At 35.6% G+C, this 21882-nt stretch overlaps 1 protein-coding gene across 1 annotated transcript in view; it reads right to left on the bottom strand.

Annotated features, from left to right (window-relative positions):
* The window catches only part of LOC126948943 (EGF-like and EMI domain-containing protein 1), a 491125-nt gene that overhangs the window by 415934 nt on the left and 53309 nt on the right, over window positions 1-21882 (bottom strand). Inside the window, exon 2 of the mRNA XM_050781377.1 lies at window positions 19853-19987. Within this exon, the coding sequence (XP_050637334.1) occupies window positions 19853-19987 (135 nt within the window). The remainder of the gene's footprint in view (window positions 1-19852; window positions 19988-21882) is intronic.

Genomic DNA, 21882 nt, shown 5'->3' with positions numbered 1-21882 from the left:
CACTTACTGATCTCCAGATGATTCTCACCGGCGGTATTTTTACAAAAGAGATAAACCGCAGCCGGAGAACCATCACGCATATTAAATACAGAAATGTCTTAGAAGCCTATTTTCTGTCCAACCTGATTACTTTTTCCAGGATTTAACAGGGCCAAGATAGGATACACTACATTTCTACATAAAAGGGTAGGAAAAATATGACAATATCTTTTTAAACAGGAAAATTTTTTAGTATAGTAACAATGGATCTTTGGGTACAATGGGAACCATCTTGCCTTGATTTTTGAAAAGTTGTTTGGTTGCTATCATCACTATTTTTCTTGAATTTAATCTTTATTATTCCCTTGAAGTAAAACACAATTGATCCAGAATGTTTGAAGAATATTCCCATTCTCTGAAAAATATAACCTTAAAGTCACAAATATTTTAGAAATACTTCAAAATATTTTAAAAGGCAATAAAATATTTACTCCTAGCTTATGCCAAACAAAATAATAAAGCTTCAGAAGGCATTTAACCATTTCTATTAACCATCAAGAAAATTTCTTATAACCATTAAAAGCATCTCACTTTTGTGATCAAAAGATCTAGGCAAGTATCTGGCACAACGATTTGTTAAATTAATGAATAAACTGAATGCATTGATGAATAAATAAATGGACACACAGCATCTTCAAAGAGCAGTAGAGCTACCCTTTGTTCAAGTATAATCTTGTCAGTGACTAAGCAGTCCATTCCTAGTTTATTTTGTCTATTGCATTAAAGGCTTCTTCATTCCTTTTTAGTACATAAGTGATTCTGAATCATGTAAAACATCACCTATAATTTCATATTTATTAAACTATTTGATTTTTTCAGCTTTAATTTTTTTGTTACATAAATTTTCTTATTTGTTAATTGGCCATGAAAAAGGATTCTTCACCCTAATGTATAGTATTTTCCCTAATGTATATATAAAATTTTAATCACAGCTTGTGATAAAAAATTATTGAGAAATTAGTCACAGAAAATACTTCATCCTTCTTTAATTGTCCATAGTCATAAAATAAAACTATCTAAATGAGAAAAATATCAAAAAAGAGACTTTGAATCAGATTTTTCAAGATATGCCAAATATACCAACTTTTATATTTCTTATATTATTAGCACATTTTGCCTTAGTTTTTATTTCTATTCATTTCCTTGAATATAAGTTCCCTGCTTGATTTGCTTCCTTTCAATTTTAATGTCCATCTTGCTCATTCCTTTTCTTGTATCCTTTTGCAACACAACATTCTCTATAGGCGCCATCTGCATTTATCCATAATTCCCTAAATTGACAATGAAGTTACCATTGGGTTTACCTGATGTTCAGAATTTTCTCTAACCCACTGCCAATCATATATTTATGTAGTCAAGCTATCTGAGGTTTTCGTTGTATGTTTTTGTTTCTGCGTAAATGGAGATTATCACAGCTGATACTTTATCTGAGTAGTCCTTCCTTAGTATATGCGAGTAACCTCAGAGCAGCTGCAACCATATGCTTTATCTACTCTACTTACCCACATTAGAATTAAGATGAAGAACAGAATTTCTTTACTAAACTCCAAGTAGACAGACAAGGAGCCACAACAACTTGTACACAGGGAAAAAATAGTTTTATTTTTCTCTTCAGGTATTCCTGACACACTTTTCAGCCAGCTGTAATGTATCCTTGCTTAATTCACAGATTTATTTTGACCCCTCTCCAAGGTTGATGTAATATAAGCATCTCAACATTGTAGCAATTGCAGTATCCGGGAGAAGATTACTTGTGATAAATGAAAGCTAAGCAGGGGTCACTAGAACACTCAACAGAACAAAACATATCATCTTTTCTGTCAAAATGGGAAAAAAAGCCTTTAGTTAAGTTACATAACCACATTTCCGGTCGTTAAATATTCTTTAGCATATAGTCTGAGAACCATTTTTAAACCATTACAATGACTTCAACAAATGTTCACTCAAGATGCAGGTAGGCTCTTAAAACTTCAGATCTCATGTGCTTTATTCTCCTACTCTCCCACAACCCCAATCTCCAGTGTTCTTCAGCAATAACAGATTATAATAACAGTATTTTTTGCTTGTCTTCTGTGGTTTGCCATCGGATTCAATAAATGGGTGTGTTAAGCCATTACTTTCAAACTATTGAGGCAGTCCAGACATTGTTGTTCTTCAACAATAATGAGGAAAGCCCTCATCTAGTATCATCCTGAACAGGTGAGAAGCCACAGAGTGCTACTTAATTTTCTCTGTGTTCCATACTTACAAGGAAACAAAACAGAGACTCAAAGCACTTCAATCTTGAAGGAGAAGAAAAGAGTGTAGGGACTTCCCTTCTGTGAGAATTTGGGTCAACTGAGAAATCAGAGGGAACAGTTCCCACAAGAGACAACTCTCACTTCTGACACCAACTGCAAGACTGGGCATTCCCAAAGCAGCCCTCAATTTCAATAATTTGCTAGACAGACTCATAGAACTCACTAAAAGGTCATATTAAAATCAGCCAAGGAAAGAAGTGCATAGGGTAGAATACAGCAGCTACCAAAAGTGGAACTTCCATCGTCCTGTCTGTCCCATGGAGACAGAATGCATTACTTTTATGGTAACAATATGTGACAGAATGCATAGACTATTGCCAACCAGAAAAGTTTACCCAAGCTCCAGTGTTGAGTTTTTACTGAGGCTCCATTACACAGGCATGATTGATAGACTATCCATGTGGTTTATTTCAGTCTCCATTTCCAGCAATCAGGGCATGAGCCAAAGCCCTACCCTCAATCACACTGTTGGTCTTTCTGGCATAGCAAGATGCAATTTAAGACTGTAAGTGTGTGTTGAGCCCCCACCACAAATAATATTATTAGACTGTCTGTTGGTCTAACGTCTCCAGGCAAACAAAGATGCTCTTATCAAATATGATGTCCAAAGGCTTAGAGATTACTTCCTAGAATCTAGGTCGAAGAGCAGAACTATTTTGGAGTAAAGTTAAATTCTACTGCACACCTTCATTTTCTCTTAAGACTTTGATTTAGGGCACTTATCTCAATGGTAGACATACTTGTTATGATTGTAACTATGGCCTTAGAAATTTTGAAGGTCAAAGGAGACCTATTTAATAAAATAGATGTTAAGAAAGCTAGTTTATAGGAGGATATGTGTGGGGACAAGGGAAGGAGTGATGATGAGTATGAAATGCGGGAAGATGTTTGGTCAGAGATCCAGACCTTGGCATTATGTCCTTGGGGCAAATACAGCAGGAGCTCTTAGGTTGACTGGCAATTACAAAGGAACGGACTGCCACCAACCTCTAGCACCTGCCTGAGAGGGGACACACACAGCCAGTTCTGAGCCTCAAGATAGAAACAACATGAACAGCAGCCTGCACACCACATGTAGAGAGATTCCTAAAGCTCCCCTACCCAGCAGGATATCCCTCCTGATGAGTGCCAGAGCTCTGTCACCATGCAGGTAAAGTTTTGTGTTTTCAGAGGCCCCCATTAAAACGCAAATCTGTTCAAGCAGTAGTATCTGTGAATGCTCTAGTTTGAAGTTGCTTATTGGGAAAAGTGATGGAAGTAAAGTTTTATGGGTAAAGGGAAGGAAGAACAAAAATATGAATTATGAAAATTGTATGAGAGCACAAATGGAGAAAGATGAGAAAGGCATCCCCAACTCCACTCTGCTTCCTCTATTTCTTAGCCAGAACAGTGCACACAGTGGTAAATAAAATAAAAATTTTTTAAAAAGGCAAGGAAGGGCCCATTGCAAGCCCTGTTTATCCCTAGGTAGCTGTGGGACAAAACCATAAATCATTAAAGTTAAAGATCTTGGTTGAAGTCTTGGCTCAGCTACTCACGAGCTATGACTTAGCCAAATCAATTAAGCTTTCTAGATCTCTGCTACCTCATCTCTAATTTGAGAATATGAGCTCCCTCACAGAGTGGGTGTGAGCTTAAATGAGGTAACATACAAGAAAGCACCTTGTTAAATGTGTTTTTTTAACTACTATACAAATATGATACTATTAGTTGAGCATTTTGAAAAAAAAAAGTTTTAGCTTTTTTTATAATTATATATGCATATAGTAATTTAAAAGCTATGATATATAAGGGGTGTGTGTGTGTGTGTGTGTGTGTGTGTGTGTATTCTCTAGAGTATGTTGGTTCTATATGAAATAATAATACTCAAGACATCCCCATTAGAAAGGCTATATAGTCAAATGGGTTTGAATACACAGAAATCTATATGCCCTTCTATGGGAGTAAAATATACATTAGCACATTAAAGACTCTAGAAAATCCTTACGAGAATGAATAGTATGTTAGGTTACTTAACAAAGCTTTTCCCAAATTTATTTGAACACAAAAACTTCACTTCATGTAACATTTCTTAAAATACAATGGAAGCAGTGATCCACAGAATAAATTTTGAGAAATATAGTACATTAGAGCAGATTATTCATGTTCAAAATATATAATAATGCATCATGTCCTGCACATCCAACTTTTTGCTGTTCTTGACCAATAGTGTCCAGCTCCTGTTGAGACCAAGATCCTAGCCTGTGCAGCTACATTTGTACCTTCAATGTCTTTTGAGTTTCTCAATTCTCTTGACTGTCACTACTCTCCTCCCTTTATCTTATGTAGGATTCAACTTTTGGCTTTGTCTTCTCTTGTTCTAATTTGCCTTTCTCAGGAAATGTATTATTAAATTACCCTCAAAAAAGTCTGCCCAGGTTATCTGGGCCCCTAGGACTCTCCTATCTGAAAAATAACCCTGTGGCAGCAGGCCCATCAGCTACTTCCTCCTATCTTCTACATCTACCCTTCAAATGCCAGACTCACCAGACTGACCTGAGAGCAGAGAACTTTGGGGGCAAGTTTCATTTTCTTTACCCAACATAAAATACTCTAATCACTTAAGGGAATTTTAATGATTGATTACCATGTTTGTAGTTTCTAACATTGACTAGCCTACACCCCAATAGAGAAGAGTAGAATGTCCCATTATAGCTACAACCATTATTAGTTGGCTTTTATGAAACAATAAGGAATTTACAGTTATAAAAATAACTAATAAGTGAAATTACCCCTACCAAACCAATTGATAAATCACAATGGTCTTTGTTGTTGGTAATATTGTTATTGCATTTCTAGTGCACAATACCCAGAAATAAATGAGTAAAATCTCACAACACACAAGCACACAAGTGCACACATACATCATATACTTCAAATTCAAATGGCAAGGAAGATATATTATTACAAGAAATAGCAAGTGCAGAATATCGGCTTCTGCAGTAAAAGTACATTACCTTTTTTACTCAGAATTTCATTTCAAACTGTTTATCAAGTTCCTTTAAGAGAAAATGGGATTTTAATTTGCAGTTGACAAACTAAAAAGCGTATTTTGAAATCTTATTTTGTACCTCATAGAATCAGAGAAGTTTGATTTTGAACACCAAAAAAACAAACAAGAAAAGAAAAACTGTTGGCTGCAAGCAAGAAAATAGAAGAAATAATTACATAGTACTCCCTTATCCACCATTGCACTTTCTGAGGTTTCAGTTACTCGCAGTCAACTAAGGTCTGAAAATATTAAATGGAAAATTCCAAAAATAAACAATTTATAAATTGTAAATTACACAGCATTCTGAGTAGCATGATGAAATCACACGCCAATCCTTTCCATCCTGCTTGAGACACAAATCATCCAGCATAGCCACACGATTTTTACCACCTGTCCATTGGTCACTTAATAGGTGTCTCTCCTAACAGATCTTCTGTCATGGTATCTCAGTGCTTGTGTTCAAGTAACCCTTCTTTTACTTAATAATGTCCTAAAGGTGCAAGAGTAGTGATGTTGGCAATTTAAACATGCTGAAGTGACATCATAAAGCACTTCGTCTAAGTAAAAGGTGAGAGTTCTTGACTTAAGGAAAGAAAAATCATATGCCGAGGTTGTTAAGATCTACAGTCAGAATGAATCTTCTGTGAAACTAGGAAGAAGGAAAAAGAAATTTGTGCTGGTTTTGTTCTTGCACCTCTAACTTCAAAAGCTAAAGCCAGTCATTCATCTCGCTTCATCTCATCACATGAGCATTTTATCATCTTACATCATCACAGGAAGTGAAAGGGTAAGCACACTATAATATTTAATATCTCAAATATCTTTCAGAGATATTTAGAGAGAGACCACAATCACATAACTTTTATTCCAGTATAATTGTTGTATTTTAATATGTTATTTTTAATCTCTTACTGTGCCTAATTTATAAATTAAACTTCATCCTAGGTATGCATTTATAGGAGAAAACATAATATACATATATATACTGTGTGTGTGTGTGTATATATATATATACTATGTGTGTATATACACAGGGTTCAGTACTATCTGTGGTTTCAGGCATCCACTGAGGGTCCCGGAATGTATCCCCCTTGAATAAGGAGTGACTACTATACATGCAAGATTTGGCCATTTGAATTACATAACATTTTATTTTCCTTTGGTATTTCATCCCTTTTATATTCTATTACAGCTATATCTTTAAAATATACTTAAATTCTTCAGTGGCATTACACACACAAGGAGTTGAGATCCAAACTATTTAGCATGGCAACAATATGTGTCATAATATTAACATCCAGTCATATGAGCCACAACTCGGCAAGCCCCGTTTCCCACCATGACCTTGTTCCTGTGTCACGCTGAATGTATTCCTGAAATGCCATGCATCACTTTACAATCTATCTTTCTGTCCCCATAACTGGAATTTAGACTTTTCAATACTGGAGCTAGGTACACCTTACACAGGTCCTAAGTAATCACTCAATGATGTGTATGTACAATGAGCAAAAGTTTAAATGAAGATAATCATTTAGCTCATACTTTCTATAGGAATACTGTTTCTTAAGAATCCTGATTGGGTTCAAACACTGAAACTAAAGTATAAATCTCTTATATCCCTTTCAGAGAAATGATATCAGTTTTGTTTTTCATAACAAATACGTTCCTCCATTGTAATGAAACAGCACTGCACGGTGGTTGCAAGGATGAACTTTGGAGCCAGAGTGCCTGACTTCACACCTTGGCTTCATCATTTGCCACCTGTATGATCTCAGATAAGTTACTTAACTTCTCTTCACCTCAGCATGTCATCTGTAAAAGAAGACTATTAATAGCACTTACATTATAGGGTTGTTCTGAATATTAAATAAGCCAACATGTGTAAAGTGATTAGGACAGTACTTAGCATGTAGAAAGCATGATTTATGAGTTAGCTACTAGTGTCGCTATCATCCACATTAGACATGTTCTAGTTCATCACTCATTATACTGTGTAGAATCAAATAACCCTGGATGGTGCCAGGTCATTCTCTTAAGTTATCACATTTGCAATATCAGGGAATTCTCATGAAGTCTTTTTTAAACTATTTCTCATGGTGCTAACACTGGCCATGCAAAGCATACCTAAAAGGATGTGTTAGTAAAAACACTTCCAAAGCTCCTATTTTCAAATCAATGTCAGGGAAGTAAATCTTCTGCATAGATTCTAAATGACAGGATGCTCCTTTACTGGGCACACAGGAAGATGTCAGATAGTTACTACTCTACTTCCCCATAAACAGTCCATCTATCCCTTTTTTATGCTTGCTCCAATTCCCATCTATCTGCCATACTTTCTGTCAAGTTACATAAAGCAGAATATAGTTGCCTTATTATAGACTTTCTACAATCCTGATAGGAGCTCTAATCCCATGCATCCTTATGTGATGAACAAAACACTGGATTTAACACTGTCAGCTCATGCTAAGAACATATATCAATAGATCTAGATGATACAGGTTGAGTATCCCTTATCCAAAACGCTTGGGATCAGAAGTGTTTCCAATTTCAGATTTTGGGGGGATTTTAGAGTATTTACATATACATAATGAAATATATTTTCTAGGATTTTGGAATATTTACACATACATAATAAATTATCTTGGGATGGGGATGAATATTTATACATACATAATGAAATACCAAGTCTAAACATAAATTTCATTTATGTTTTATATACACCTAATACATGTAATCTGAAAGTAATTTTATGTAAGATTTTCAATAACTTTTTGCATGAAAAAAGTTTGCGTACATTGAACTATTACAAAGCAAAGTGTCACTATCTCAACCACTCATGGGGACAATCTGTGGTTATTCAGCATCATCATCATTCCTGACTCTGAATTTATATGCTAGCTATAAGCAATTTTCTTATAATTATTCACACATAAGTACTTAACAGTAAAAAATACAACATATCATTAATAAAGTGAAAAAATAATGGGTTCAGTGTAACTTGTGGCATCATGTCAGTACTCAGAAAGTTTCAGATTTTGGGGAATTTGAGATTTCAGATTTTCTAATTAGAAATGTTCAACCTGGGCCAGGCACAGTGGCTTGCATCTGTAAACCCAGTACTTTGGGAGGCCGAAGTGGAAGGATCATGAGGTCAGGAGCTCAAGACCAGCCTGGCCAACATAGTGAAACCCCATCTCTACTAAAAATGCAAAACTTAGCCAGATGTGGTGGTGCACCCATATTCCCAGCTACTCAGGAGGCTAAGGCAGAAGAATCACTTGAACCCAGGAGGTAGAGGTTGCAGGGAGCCGAGATCGCACCACTGCGCTCCAGCCTGGGCAACAGAGCAAGACTCCATCTCAAAACAAAACAAAACAAAGAAATGTTCAATCTGTTAAAAGCTGCATTTCACTTCATAGTATCTCCTAGTAACACTCATTTAGGATTGCAGATTCATAAGCTTGTTCAATTAATGATTTTTGCATTTTTTCTAAATTAAATCTTCTTCTCACACTAATATTATAATTCAATTAAAGTAAGCCATCAAGTTTTCTTTGCATAATTTGCTCTTTATAAACCCCCTGCCACTTTCTTCCCATTTTCATTGTTTCAATAGGACAACTGCTGAAATGAAGCTGTGAATAAGGAGAGAATGTTTTCTCAACATCCTATATTCATCTGCCATAACAAATTACTATAAACCAAGTTGGATAAGCAACAGAAATTTACTGTCTCACAGTTCTGAAGGCTAGAAGTCTAAAATCAAGGTGTTAGCATGGTTGGTCTTTTCTGGGCACTATGAGGGAAAATTTTCCATTCCTATCACCTAGCTTCTGGTGGTTTGATGGCAATCTTTGGCATTCCTTGGTTCGTGGCTGCATCCTCCTGATCTGTGCCTTCATCTTCTCATGGCATTCTCCCTGTGGGCATGCCTCTGTATCCAAATTTTCCCTTCTTATAAGGATACCAGTCATATTGGATTCAGGGCCCACCCTACTCCAGTACAATCTCATCTTAAGTAATTATATCTGCAACAACCCTGTTTCCAAATGAGGTCACATTCTGAGGTACTGGGAGTTAGGACTTCAACATATGAATTTTGGGGGAACAGGACTCAACCCACAACACTTCCCAAATTAAAAGTGCTCTTGGAGACATGCCATTTTAAGAAAATCCTTTGACCAAACATTGTTTCCATACAGAACAGATGGAACCTGCAGAAAACCTACTAGATTCCTTGACTAGAAGCTAGTGGTTGGCTCAAAGTCATACTTGTGACGCAAAATTCAAGGTTTGTTCAGATTTCCCACACAGCGGGAAACAAAGCAGCAGTGGGGTCCTTCTTCTCTTACTCTGTGTACTTCACTTGTGATTCTCAGAGAATTTGCAATGAACAAGAAGCAATGTTTAGATAATGCTTTCTAGCTTAGAAGTCACATGTGGTATCTCATACAACCCTCACAAATAACAATCTGGCAGACAGAAAATTATGTCAGAAATGATTATAAAGGCATCATGGATGGTTAAGCTTGTAGGCTCTGGAGCCAGAATATATTGATATGGATCCAGATCCCTTTCTTCCTAGTTGTTTGACTATGAACAATTTGGATGCTTTGGGTGGGTACAAAAGTGGGGCAAGTAAGAGTATTCATCACATAAACTAGTTGTAACAGTAATTTATTACAAGCAAATCATTTAGAATAGTATCTGGTACACAGTCAGTGCTCAGAAAAATTAAAGCTATTATTTTATAAATGATAACATTGAAGCTAGGGATATGAAATAACTTCTCCAAGATAATGCAGGTGGTCAGTGGTGAGACCCGAACTCAACCCCAGAACTCCTGAGGACTTTTCATGTCATCAGAAACCATTCCAGCAATAGCTCATTTTTAATGTACATAAATATCACACTTTGAAGTAGCAGAGATATCTGGGGACTCTGCCATAGGCATAAGAGTAGACTACCAACTAGTACTGTTTGATATGGTTTAGCTCTATGTCCTCACCCAGATCTCACCTTGAATTGTAATAATCCTCATATGTTAAGGGCAGGACCAGGTGGAGATAACTGAATCATGGGGGGCGGTTTCTGCCATGCTGTTCTCATGATAGTGAGTGAGTTCTCAGAAGACCTGATGGTTTCATAAGGGCTTCCCCTTCACTCAGCACTTATTCTCTCTCCTTCTGCCCTGTGAAGAAGTGCCTTCTGTCATGATTGTAAGTTTCCTGAGGCCTCCCCAGCCATGCAGAGTTATGAGTCAATTAAACTTATTTTCTTTATAAATTACCCAGTCTCGGGTATTTCTTCATAGCAGCAGGAGAATGAACAAATACCCTGTTGAATGCTCAAGATACCCCAACTGCAGGAATGCTTGTTCAGAGAACTGGACTTAGGGAAGGAAAGTCCTTGCAGAATCCCATTCCTCAGGCACCTCTGCATAATGTTCTGAAATAGCTGGTCTGACTAGACCAAGAAAGGCTAAGGAATTGCTAGCCCTGGACTTAAAAAAAGTTATTTTATTATTATTTTTTTTTTTTTTGGTCAAGCCCCACATGAATCTCCTAGTGTAGTCAAGAGAACTACTACTACTGTTATTAGTGTTGTTGTCAGTTTTTAATTTTTATTTTTATTTTTGAGATGGAGTTTTGCTCTTGTTGGTCATGCTGGAGTGCAGTGGCATGATCTTGGCTCACTGCAACCCCTGCCTTCCAGTTTCAAGCGATTCTCCTGCCCCAGCCTCATGAGTAGCTGGGATTACAGGTGCCCACCACCACTCCTGACTAATTTTTGTATTTTTAGTAAAGATGGGGTTTTACCACGTTGGTCAGGTTGGTCTCGAACTCCTGACCTCATGATCCACCCGCCTCTGCCTCCCAAAGTGCTGGTATTACAGGTGTGAGCCACCACACCCAGCCAGTATTATTATTATTCCTCGAACTGGATGTGCTATTTTATGTCTCCGGGCAATATACTATTCTCTCTTACCAATTTCATATTCTTGTTCTGTTCATCTTTAGGAATTACTTATAGTTTTTATTTTCAAATCTTTTGAGAAACCTTCTCTCACCTCCCAATACGATATAGATGAACTCTCTCCATCATACTATGTGTAAGCTATATCATAATCACTGGTTTCCTGGTCTCTATTTCCCACTACACTAAGGATACCTTACTTGTTTTGGTATCTGCAGTACCTAGCACACAGCCTGGTACATAAATGTTTAATAACTAATTGAAAGACTAATGGGAAGATTGAATGGATAAATAAAAAACACAATAAAGAATAAAAGAAAAAAAAGAAACAAGAAGATCTCAGAGTCTTAGCATCCAACTATTAGGCACATTATTATTTAACTTGACTTCTGAAGACAGAAAAGGAAGACTGAATAAGTGATGAGAAGAGGTGTGACTTTGTGTGTGATATTAATCAGTTAATGAAGCTCCACGTTGTTCTGCCTGGATCCATAAAAATAAAAAAGAGAGAAAATTTCACCACCAGCTAACTAGCCTGATTTGCATGTGTTCAAATCTTCAAAGTATTTCTTTTGATTCCTTTAATCAATAGCTATTTTTAAAAGCTCTTCATTACTTCCTAATTGTCCAAATTCATTTTCTTCATTTTTCCTTATTAGAGGCAGATTTTTCAAATGAGTTAAGTAGATCAGCAATTTTAGAATCATTATTAACTTCAAGCACTTCTCTCAGTTATTAGCATGGCCCTTCTCTCTCTAGGACTACAGTCTTTTCTTCATCTTTAAGAGGCCATCCGGTTTATTTTCTAGACTTATTTTTTCTATATATCTCAAATAAAGTCAAGTTTACCCAATAATAAGAGCAATCCATGTTTACATTAAACCTGACCCTAGATAATTTAATGTATCACATCCCTGGATTTGGATGAAGATGCAGTGATTCCTTATTATATTAGCATATTAAAAATAAGTAGATAATAGGGATTTATCTAGATTTTAATCCATCCTAACCAAATAAACTAGTAAACCCATCACTATGGTCCATAAAACATCTTACAAATAATTTAAAGGAATATTTTGATGCTTAACTGTAGTATATTAAAATGAAAAATATACATATGTTTTGACACCAATGATTCCACTGCCAGAAATTTGTCCCACAAAATGTAAAACACCACATTATTGCAACATTCATTATTGTGCCAAAAAACTGAAAACAAAATACATATCCATCAATAAACAGGTGGTCAAAAATTTGTGGTACATTGATATTACGAAATATGCATCTGTTTGTATATGATTACATAGGCTGAGAAAGATACAAGAGTGTTCAAAAGGTTGGTTACTGGGCAGGGGAGAAGTTTGAGGGGAAAAGAGGGAAGAAAAGGGAAGGTAAGAAAAAAATCATGAACATTCATGACAAAAACAGTATATATAGGATATGATCTAATTTATGTAATATTTCATATGTGTATGAATATAAATAGGCATAAAAGGATGACCACCACAGTTATCTGAAAGTGATAGGACTGTACATTTTTACTCTCTTTTATTGTATATAATGGGCTTTTTAATAATTTAAAATTGTTTGATTTAAATTATTTTTATCACCTCAATTATTATTTATATGATTTGAAACACAAAATTAAAATTAAAGTTATTCTCATCGTGATATATATACTACGTGTGTGTATATATATATGCATAAATACACATACACAAACACACACATATATACACATATATACATACACACACACACATATATATATATATAGAGAGAGAGAGAGAGAGCGCGACAACGAGATCAGAGAGAGAGAGAGAGAGCGCGACAGTGAGATCAGACCAAGGATTATGTACTTGTACATCAGAACTCAAATCCAGCTACTGAAATAAGAGCTAGGTTATAGGCAGTACCAGCAGACTACAGTCAACTTGTTTCAACTTGTTTGATAGACTACATAGCCTAACAACTATAATAATTTTTAAAAGTCTTTGCTGATTTTAATTTTTAATCTTCTTTCAAGACTCAGCTGTCATTTCTTAACTCGGTTCTTCACTTGTTTCCCAAATGTTTGAATGATTTCCTAAGAAGTCTTCAAAATTCATTCATAAAAACTTCTGAAATTTACATACTTTTTGATATCTCATTTTAATAGGTGAAATGCAATACCATGTAGGAAATATCTGAATTCCTATTTCAGGTTATAATATAGCCCTCAGAATGTATCATCAATTTCTTTTGTGTATCATCAATTTCTTTTTAAACTCAACAGAAGATCTACAGTAAGAGAAGAAATATTGTCAAAATCTAAAGGTAAACACACTTGGGCAACAACAATATGCAAAATGCAATGCAGAGTCCTGAAAGGTGTTTTGTATCATTGGTCTTCTCTCACGACTTCTGGAATTTTAGGGTATACAAACAAACTTGGGGAAAAGAAACACTGATATGTCTCGAATAATCTACTGTTTCCACCAACCCAAAACTGAAAAATAAGAATACTAGCTACCTGAATTTCAAAAAACATTTTAATTACTTTGGCATACAAAGGTGTTAAGAAATGGAATAATGAAAATACCCAACTACTAGTATAGGAAATAAAGAATAAATAAATCCAGGTATAATTTCTAGGCCATTATCATTACCATATGCCTCTGTAATTACCTTTCCCCTCCAGGACTTGATATTTTGCAAGATTTGCTCTACCAAAACAAATGAATGTATAAAGTAATAATTAATTTTTTAAAGTCTTAATGAATCAGTGATATGTGTAATTGCCCATTACAGCTATTGATCAAGATAAGGGAACCAGTGTTGCACATGTAGTTGAAATACTTTATTTAAAGGCAAACAATTTGTTAACATGGATCAATGTATGATTTTTGTTCGCTTCTTAAAAATAATGAAAATGGTGGAAAGTATACCTTAGAGCTCAAAGCATCCACTGACCTCTTTCAGAATCAGTATTCCATAGTCAAAGAATAAATTGAGGTTAAAAGTCAGCTTTATTTTAATCCACAATTTTGCTTAAAAAAAAAAAAAGCAAAAACTAGCAAACAACCCAAAGAGATTATCAGGATTAATTTAGAAGAATAGCTCTGAGGTCACCCATGGAAAACGTGAGTCTTAACCTTATGCCAAGGGCAGAGGAGACAGATGGACATGAGTGATGAGTTCTCAGCATCCTTCCAATTTCACTTACAAAGATTCAAGTAATGGATACAAGAAAGCAAACATGTCAGCAGAAGATAATGAATGCAATATTTTGGTTAGCTTTTCATATCTATTTCTTTAACTTCTATAAGATAGGTTTTATTTTGTTTTTCCTGCTCTGAAAAGATAAATACAGATGTATTCTCACTCTCTGGACACTAGAATCCAATGAGTAAGTCAAAACAAAGCCTTTTGAAATCACCCAGTCTTATGACAGATATAGTAAAGGATAAATTATTGGCCATCCTGGAAATTTCCTGCACGAGAAACATCTTAAATGTACCTGTCCACAATTGACAGTTGATAAAGTTCCAACCTTGAAAACTAGGTTACGAAGTATTGAAACTTTGATAATCACGCAAGTTTCAGGTATTTTGCTTTTGTTTTTTAAATCAATGGCATGAAAGTAGTAAATCTACTAATAAGTTGGCTTACTTATAAATTTACTAATAAATTGATTGCTAATAAATTCATTGAATTTATTAACAACTTCATGTTAATTCTATTTTGTTCCTTCACATACCACAGAGATCTCAGAGAAACCATACCAGCAATTTCAAACTATAGCTCTATGAAGGATCTAACATCTGAGGTCAGAATGAGGTTTACTTATTATTATTATTAAGCTTCCATTTCCTTTACAATACAAACTGTTTTGTACTTACTGCTCCCCTTTGAACTCTAACGGTGAATCATTAAAACTAAACTACAAAGCATATTTTGTGATGCCTGATTACACTATAAGCTAGAGGTTTTGCTCAGTGGCTAATTTTAAATGCTCACTAACCCCCTCCCCCGCCCCAACCCCCTAGCCATTAGTCTGAATTGACAAATTTGGCCCCTAAAAGCAAAGCAAACAGCATCAAATCATAATAAAATTGTCTTGTCGGTGACTCACTGTTATTGACAGTGGGGTCCATGAAATCCCTCTGAACACTGGCACTACTGACTTTCACTATCTGAGCATTTTCTTCCATTGAAACAAGTTCCCACTGCAGTGATAGCTAAAAGAATGTTGAATGAGGAGTGGGGAGAATAGAGTTGAGAGAATAAAAAATATCATCACTATAGGCACCAATCTAGAAATTTCAACCAGCCCTTCCACAGCAAGGTTAAACAATGTTTTCATTATGAGTTAAGGCCTTACTGTCTAAAACCTTGCAGAACTCTGTGCGGGAGAAACTGTATCACCTCCAAGCTTGTAAAAATGCAGAACTCGGGCCTATCCGAGACCTAATAAATTGAAATCCATGTTTTAACAAGATTCCAAATGATCTGTATTCACATTCAAATTTGAGAAATACTGGTCGAAAAAAATTCCATGGATAAGAATGTGTGGCCAAAACAATCTAAAAATAAAAAAAAAAAAAAATGCTAGTAAGGACTAATAGGTGTCATACAACAATATAAGGAACTCATCTCATAGTCATTAATTTCCAGGAGTTTATAACATAGTTAAGATGACATCATGGGAAGATGTTCACACTGAGCTTTAACCAGTTTAAGCTAATAACATCGTGGGCAGATATTTTCAATAAGCTTAAAGCAGTGGCCTAGCACTGCATGCAAATACACAGTGACCCTTGGTGCACCCCTCACCACTAAACCTGCTTAACATGGGAAGCCTGTGGCAACTTCACTAAGATGTTTTAAGGGCAGAAAGCACACTGGGGAAGGAAATAGGATGCCAACAAACTCCCCAAGGTACAGAATAGCAAGAGAGATGAATTGTTGTGCTGTGGTGCTGCATTGATTGCAACACACTGAAGCATTTTAAGTGACTTTGCAATAACCATAAATACATAATATAGGTAAAGGAGTTTGCTAAACTGAACCATTTCTCCTGGTGTGAATAAACTATATAATGTCACCAGTTCTGTGACCTGAGTGCTGTCAAACATACTCTGAAGGTTCTGAAATACTCTCGCCAGAGGTTTGTAAAAGGATTGCATACCTCATCTTAAAAAGTAAACTGCCTCCAGAATTCTGCAATTAATCATGACAAGCACAAGTTGAGAAATCCCATTTAGATTTAGTACGATGATTTCCCTCCAGACTTTTGAATCAACTGTGGATTACAAATTTGATGATATGGGAAAGGGGCAAACAGAAAAGGGAGATGGAAGTCAAGGTGTAAACTGTCTGGTTTTAAATCAACTGTCTTTTAAATAAACAGACTACAAAGCAGCACTTTCGTGGGTTCTGAGTTGTGACCTATCATTAGAAACACTTAACAGAAAAGTTTATTGTGCATTTTTGCACATGATGTGTGAATTTTCAGTTCAAAGAGATGCTCTGAATCTGCAGTGATTCTAAAGATGCCAAAAAACTTGACAAGTATGATTGAAGTAAAAAACAAAGTGAAATCATTCCTTCTAGTAACAGAGTTAGACAAGAAGTATTATAATTTACAGTGTGGGCATCCAGTTCATCACCCCGCTGGTTCCAACCAGGGCAGCACCGGTAGACAGGCTGCTGCTCCATGTTGTACACCTGTCTGTAGATGGTGTATTACCGGGCCCTAACAAACACAGGGATCTAAATTAGGGAGATATAGTGCTCCCTCTTAAGGCAAAGCTATCTCAAATCCACTAGAAATTTCTCTCTCCAATTCAAATCCTGCCATATATATTTGTGTTTACAGACAGAGAGATAGGTGTATATGTATATATAAACGTACATATGTGCAAGTAGTGTATAATTTGTATATATTATACACACACACATATACATACCTCACTACATATGCAACTCAGATTCATTATAGGTATAGGTTAATGAAAACTAAGAGAGACTCCCATATCCCATGGTATAAAAGATCCTAAGGATTGTTCAAGCTATCAAGAATAAAACCCAAAATTATGATAAGAATAATGAAATATTAAAAGATAATGAAGTACATGCTTTTCAATTTGATATTGAAAGCCCCTTATAGGCTGGCTCCACTACGGAATGCACTCACAACGGTGTTGATATCACCCACAAGAAGGTGACAATGAGTCATTGTTGTGAATGGGGGATGAAAAGAATCTTAGTTGATACAATGGTGTGTGACCTTACAAAGGAACACAGTAAATAAATGGATATAAAAATATGTGTAGTATTAAAATTTCATGGCACAGAAGGAAGCTACGGAAAAAAAAGTTTAAAAAGGCTCTTTAGGGGGGAATAATAAGCCAAAGTTTGAAAACACTGAGTTATTTTTGCCGACATATCAACAGATCATAATACCAAATATCTCCAAACAGGCTGATTTCCTTTCTGGCAAGTCAACGTCATTTTTTATTTTTTTTATTCCAAAAGTACTAACATATTCTCTCCCTTTCATATGCCACCCCTATATTTCTAGTCCAAATTGCTTTCATTATTCAAGGTCAATTTCAAGTTCCACTTCCTCTAACTTCTCTTTTCCTACCAAGCCAATGTAGATTGCTCTTTCTCTTTTCTCAAAAATTGGACTCACTGGCTGTACCATTTTAATGACAATTATTCACCATCTGGAATTGTAACCCAACATTTTGTTCATACGTCTCTTCAATCAGGACTTAAGTATAGGTCTGTATACTTACATACAAACAAAACAGATATGAGCATGGTAAAGACACTGAACATCTTCAAATACTGCCTCTACTCCAAACTCAGTATCATACACAGAATGTGCAAAACTACTAATCTCTTACGAATAAAAATATAAAACCTGTTTTACTTATTTATATTTGTTTCCCCAAGTATCTATAAGGTAATGAATTTTATTTGATTCGGTCCATTATCAACAAAGATTAAAATTCATGGGGGGAGTACAAAAAGTCTAAATAAAAAGCCATTTTCAAAGCAAGTACTCTAATAAACACATCATATACCCTATAAATAGGATTTCCATTCTAATTTGTTTGAAAATAAATTTTTCTGCTATAGCATTATACTACCTACTGTGTACCAAGCGTTGTGCCACATGTGTTAAATCTTATCTATGAAGATTTAATCAATTAATCTTCATAATAACCATGTGCAGCTTTTTTTTTTTTAACACTACAACTAAGACACAGAGAAATGTAGGAACTGTGCCTAAGGCCGCACAGCTGTGAAGAGCCAGGGGAAGTTTTCTGATTTAAACACCATTAAAAGTTTTGAGTTGGCCTAGCGTAGTTACTCACCCCTGTAATCCCAGAACTTTGGGAGGCAAAGCTGGGAGGATCATTTGAAACCAGGAGTTCGAGATGAGCCTGGACAACATAGCAAGACCCCTGTCTCTACAAAAAAACAAAAATTAAAAAATTAACTGGGCACAGTGGCACACACCTTTAGTCCCAGCTACTCAGGAAGCTGAGTTGGAAGGATTGCTTGAGCCCAGGTGTTTGAGCCCAGGTGAGCTATGATTATGCCACTATACTCCAGCCTGGGCAACAAAGCAAGGCCCTATCTCTAAAAATACCCCCACAAAATTCCAGAGTTTAGATGAAAAACAAAAACTATTCATCTAAAGGTTCAACATACACCCCCATACACACACACAATGTATATGTAAACATCCACAATTATGAATTAGTCTTATATTTTATTTAGTCCTATATTATTAGTGATCCAATATTTTTATACAATGGCAAACCCAGTTATTTATAAATGTTCTCAACTTTGTGTTGGCAATAATAATAGTAATAACAAATTCTTTGTCAACCTGAAACCATACCTTTTTTTAACATTAAGTATCCTGAATTTTGATCCTGAACCCATCATCAACTATTTAAGAGGTTCTTAGATATTTTGTAAAACTATTTCAAAACTTTGAGGGAAAAAGAAAGTCTGTATGAAGCCTTGACGCCTAGAAAGCATTGTGGACTCTTGCTTTTTCTCTCCTCTTCTAACCCGCCGAGTTAATCCTAATTCAAAGGCCATAAAAAAGTTAAAGAAGCTCTAGGTTTCAAAGTGTTACAAGAGTACCAAGGGCAGGTCAGACGTTGGTTCACAACTGTAGATCCCCTGGATCCAAGTCATGCTAAATTTAGCAAACCAACACAATATTCCTTGTTTCTGTCAGTTTTCTGATCTTTAGCTTTCAATGGTACACCATGCCATGAGGTAAAATTAGTGGCATCTAACCCAAAATACCTCAGACATAAATGAGGTCTGAAGTAATAATATATCTGGTCTCTGAAGAAAAATATGTAACTCTAAATGTTCTTGGTGGCCACACCTTATGCACATTTACTTAATAAGCATAAAATTTATTGGATGAATATGTAGGTGTTTGGTGTTGCTTTTTAATAATCAAAGAGTACAGAAGCACTCTTACCTTCTTTCATAGCTCACACACCAACTTGAACCAGTACAGCCTTGTTTCCAGAGCTTGACAATGTCCGTGAATGCCCGAACATATGGGTGTGCAAGTTCAACCACAGTCACTTGCTGTTCTTCACAAACACTTGGCCTTGAAAAAAAGAATAGAAATCTAATCAAAATATATGTTTATATATGAAACGTTGATTTCTCCATCTTCCACAAAAAGCTTGGCATGTTATGAAAAATACACAAAGTAAGAAAGAAAAATACAGGCAATACAAAAACAACACCAGGACCAGGAAAAGAAAATCAGAATAAATTTTAAAGACCAGAAGAAATTTAGAAGATAGATATAAACATCATAAATTCCCACAAAGTTAGAAAAATTGAGCTGTAGATTAAGTTCTGAGTGCTTTGGTAGCCAAAATTTTAGAAGAAAAAAAAATTGCAGGATTCTCAATACTCATGAAGAAAAAGCAAGCCAGTTCATCAAGAGAAGTTAAATTTTTCCTGGAAATTATTTCTGAACAATATTTTCAATCTGCATGTTTAATTGGGTTTCTCAGGTAATTCTTGTTTAAACACAAGTATTTTTCCACCACTATCATTATATTAATATTTCCTTACAGAAAGTTTGTACAGATTTACAGGAATTTAGACCCACTATCTTTAATTTTTCAATGAGGAAGGCTAACACTAATAACCTGGAATGCCAGAATTCAATTTTTTAATAACCTTTTGTGATTTGAAGAATGCTTTACTTAGTGATGAATGATTTACTAGTTTATATGAATTGTTTTACATGTGAAAACAACACTACTTGTAATATCCAGTTAGGCCAACCACTCATGCTTTTTCTGCATTCAAGATCACTTACATGCCATGCACTGACCCTGCTAGGAATATAACAGATGACGCAGACTTTGATGTTCCTGCCTTCAAGACGCTCACAGTCTGGCATAGTCTCCATATTCATAATCTTCTGAAAACAGAAATGAGCTCTGATTCAGAAGCTCTAGTCATCCCCTAAATAGCTCTGTGAACTTTTCCAGTGACACAATAATAATACCGATAAACATCTTAGTGCTTTTCACACTATATATCTTTTACATCACACTCTGTGACTGCAGTCCCTTTTTGCTAACACTGTTTTCTGTGCCTCTGCATCTCACCATCTCATTTCACAACCTAATTCTCACTTCTAGATATATTTCTGAAAGGTGATTGTTTGGATCATTAACCTCACCTAAATTAAGTGAAGTTCAAGTTGAACTTTATTTATGAGTTTGCATAGCACATTTTAATACTTTAGGTAAATACAGAACTGTAATAAGACAAGGAATGTAAAAACTGCACATAAGACAGGCATCCATAAAATCATCAAGCATTGTATAATGATCCTAAAGAAAACCATAGCTTTTAAAATTTCCATATTAGATTATCTGTAAACTGATATGCCTACACCTTTATGTGCTATATATTTTTTTCTGAGGCAACAGCATTAATTAGAAAGAGCTAACAGCACCTTTGTTTTTGGTTTGTCAATCGTTTGAATTCTTATACCACATCCAACCTTGAACTCCACTTTGCAGTCTTTATCTATCCATCCATCCATCCATCCACCCCTACCCATCCATCTATGCATCCAACAAATACTTACTCTATGCCTATGTGTGTAAAGCATTGTGCCAGAAGCATTCCCCACATGTGATTTGAGTATACATCGCTTACTTAGGAGGTACAGAAAACACTGGTAAGAAAGTAATGAAATTAGACAAAGAAGGAGAATTAGCAAATAAAAATGTATTATCAAGCCAGCCAATATTGGATATGTTGGAGGGTGAGGGAACCTGGGCATTAATTTCTGTCAGTGGTTGATTAAAAGCTACTTCCTCCCTAGTATTTCAGGCTCAAAGCACAGCAGACAGAGTCAGCTTCCAGAAACCAAAGTAAGTCCTCAGGCTAAGAAATGCAATGCTGGGAGCTGGAAGCCTGTCAGGTGTGCAGGGGTAAAGGAGAGGGGACCTGGGTGCAGCACTGACA

Source organism: Macaca thibetana, chromosome 2 (assembly GCF_024542745.1).
Source record: "Macaca thibetana thibetana isolate TM-01 chromosome 2, ASM2454274v1, whole genome shotgun sequence".
In the NCBI taxonomy this organism is placed as follows: Eukaryota; Metazoa; Chordata; class Mammalia; order Primates; family Cercopithecidae; genus Macaca; species Macaca thibetana.
This window is presented reverse-complemented; position numbering and strand designations above follow the sequence as displayed.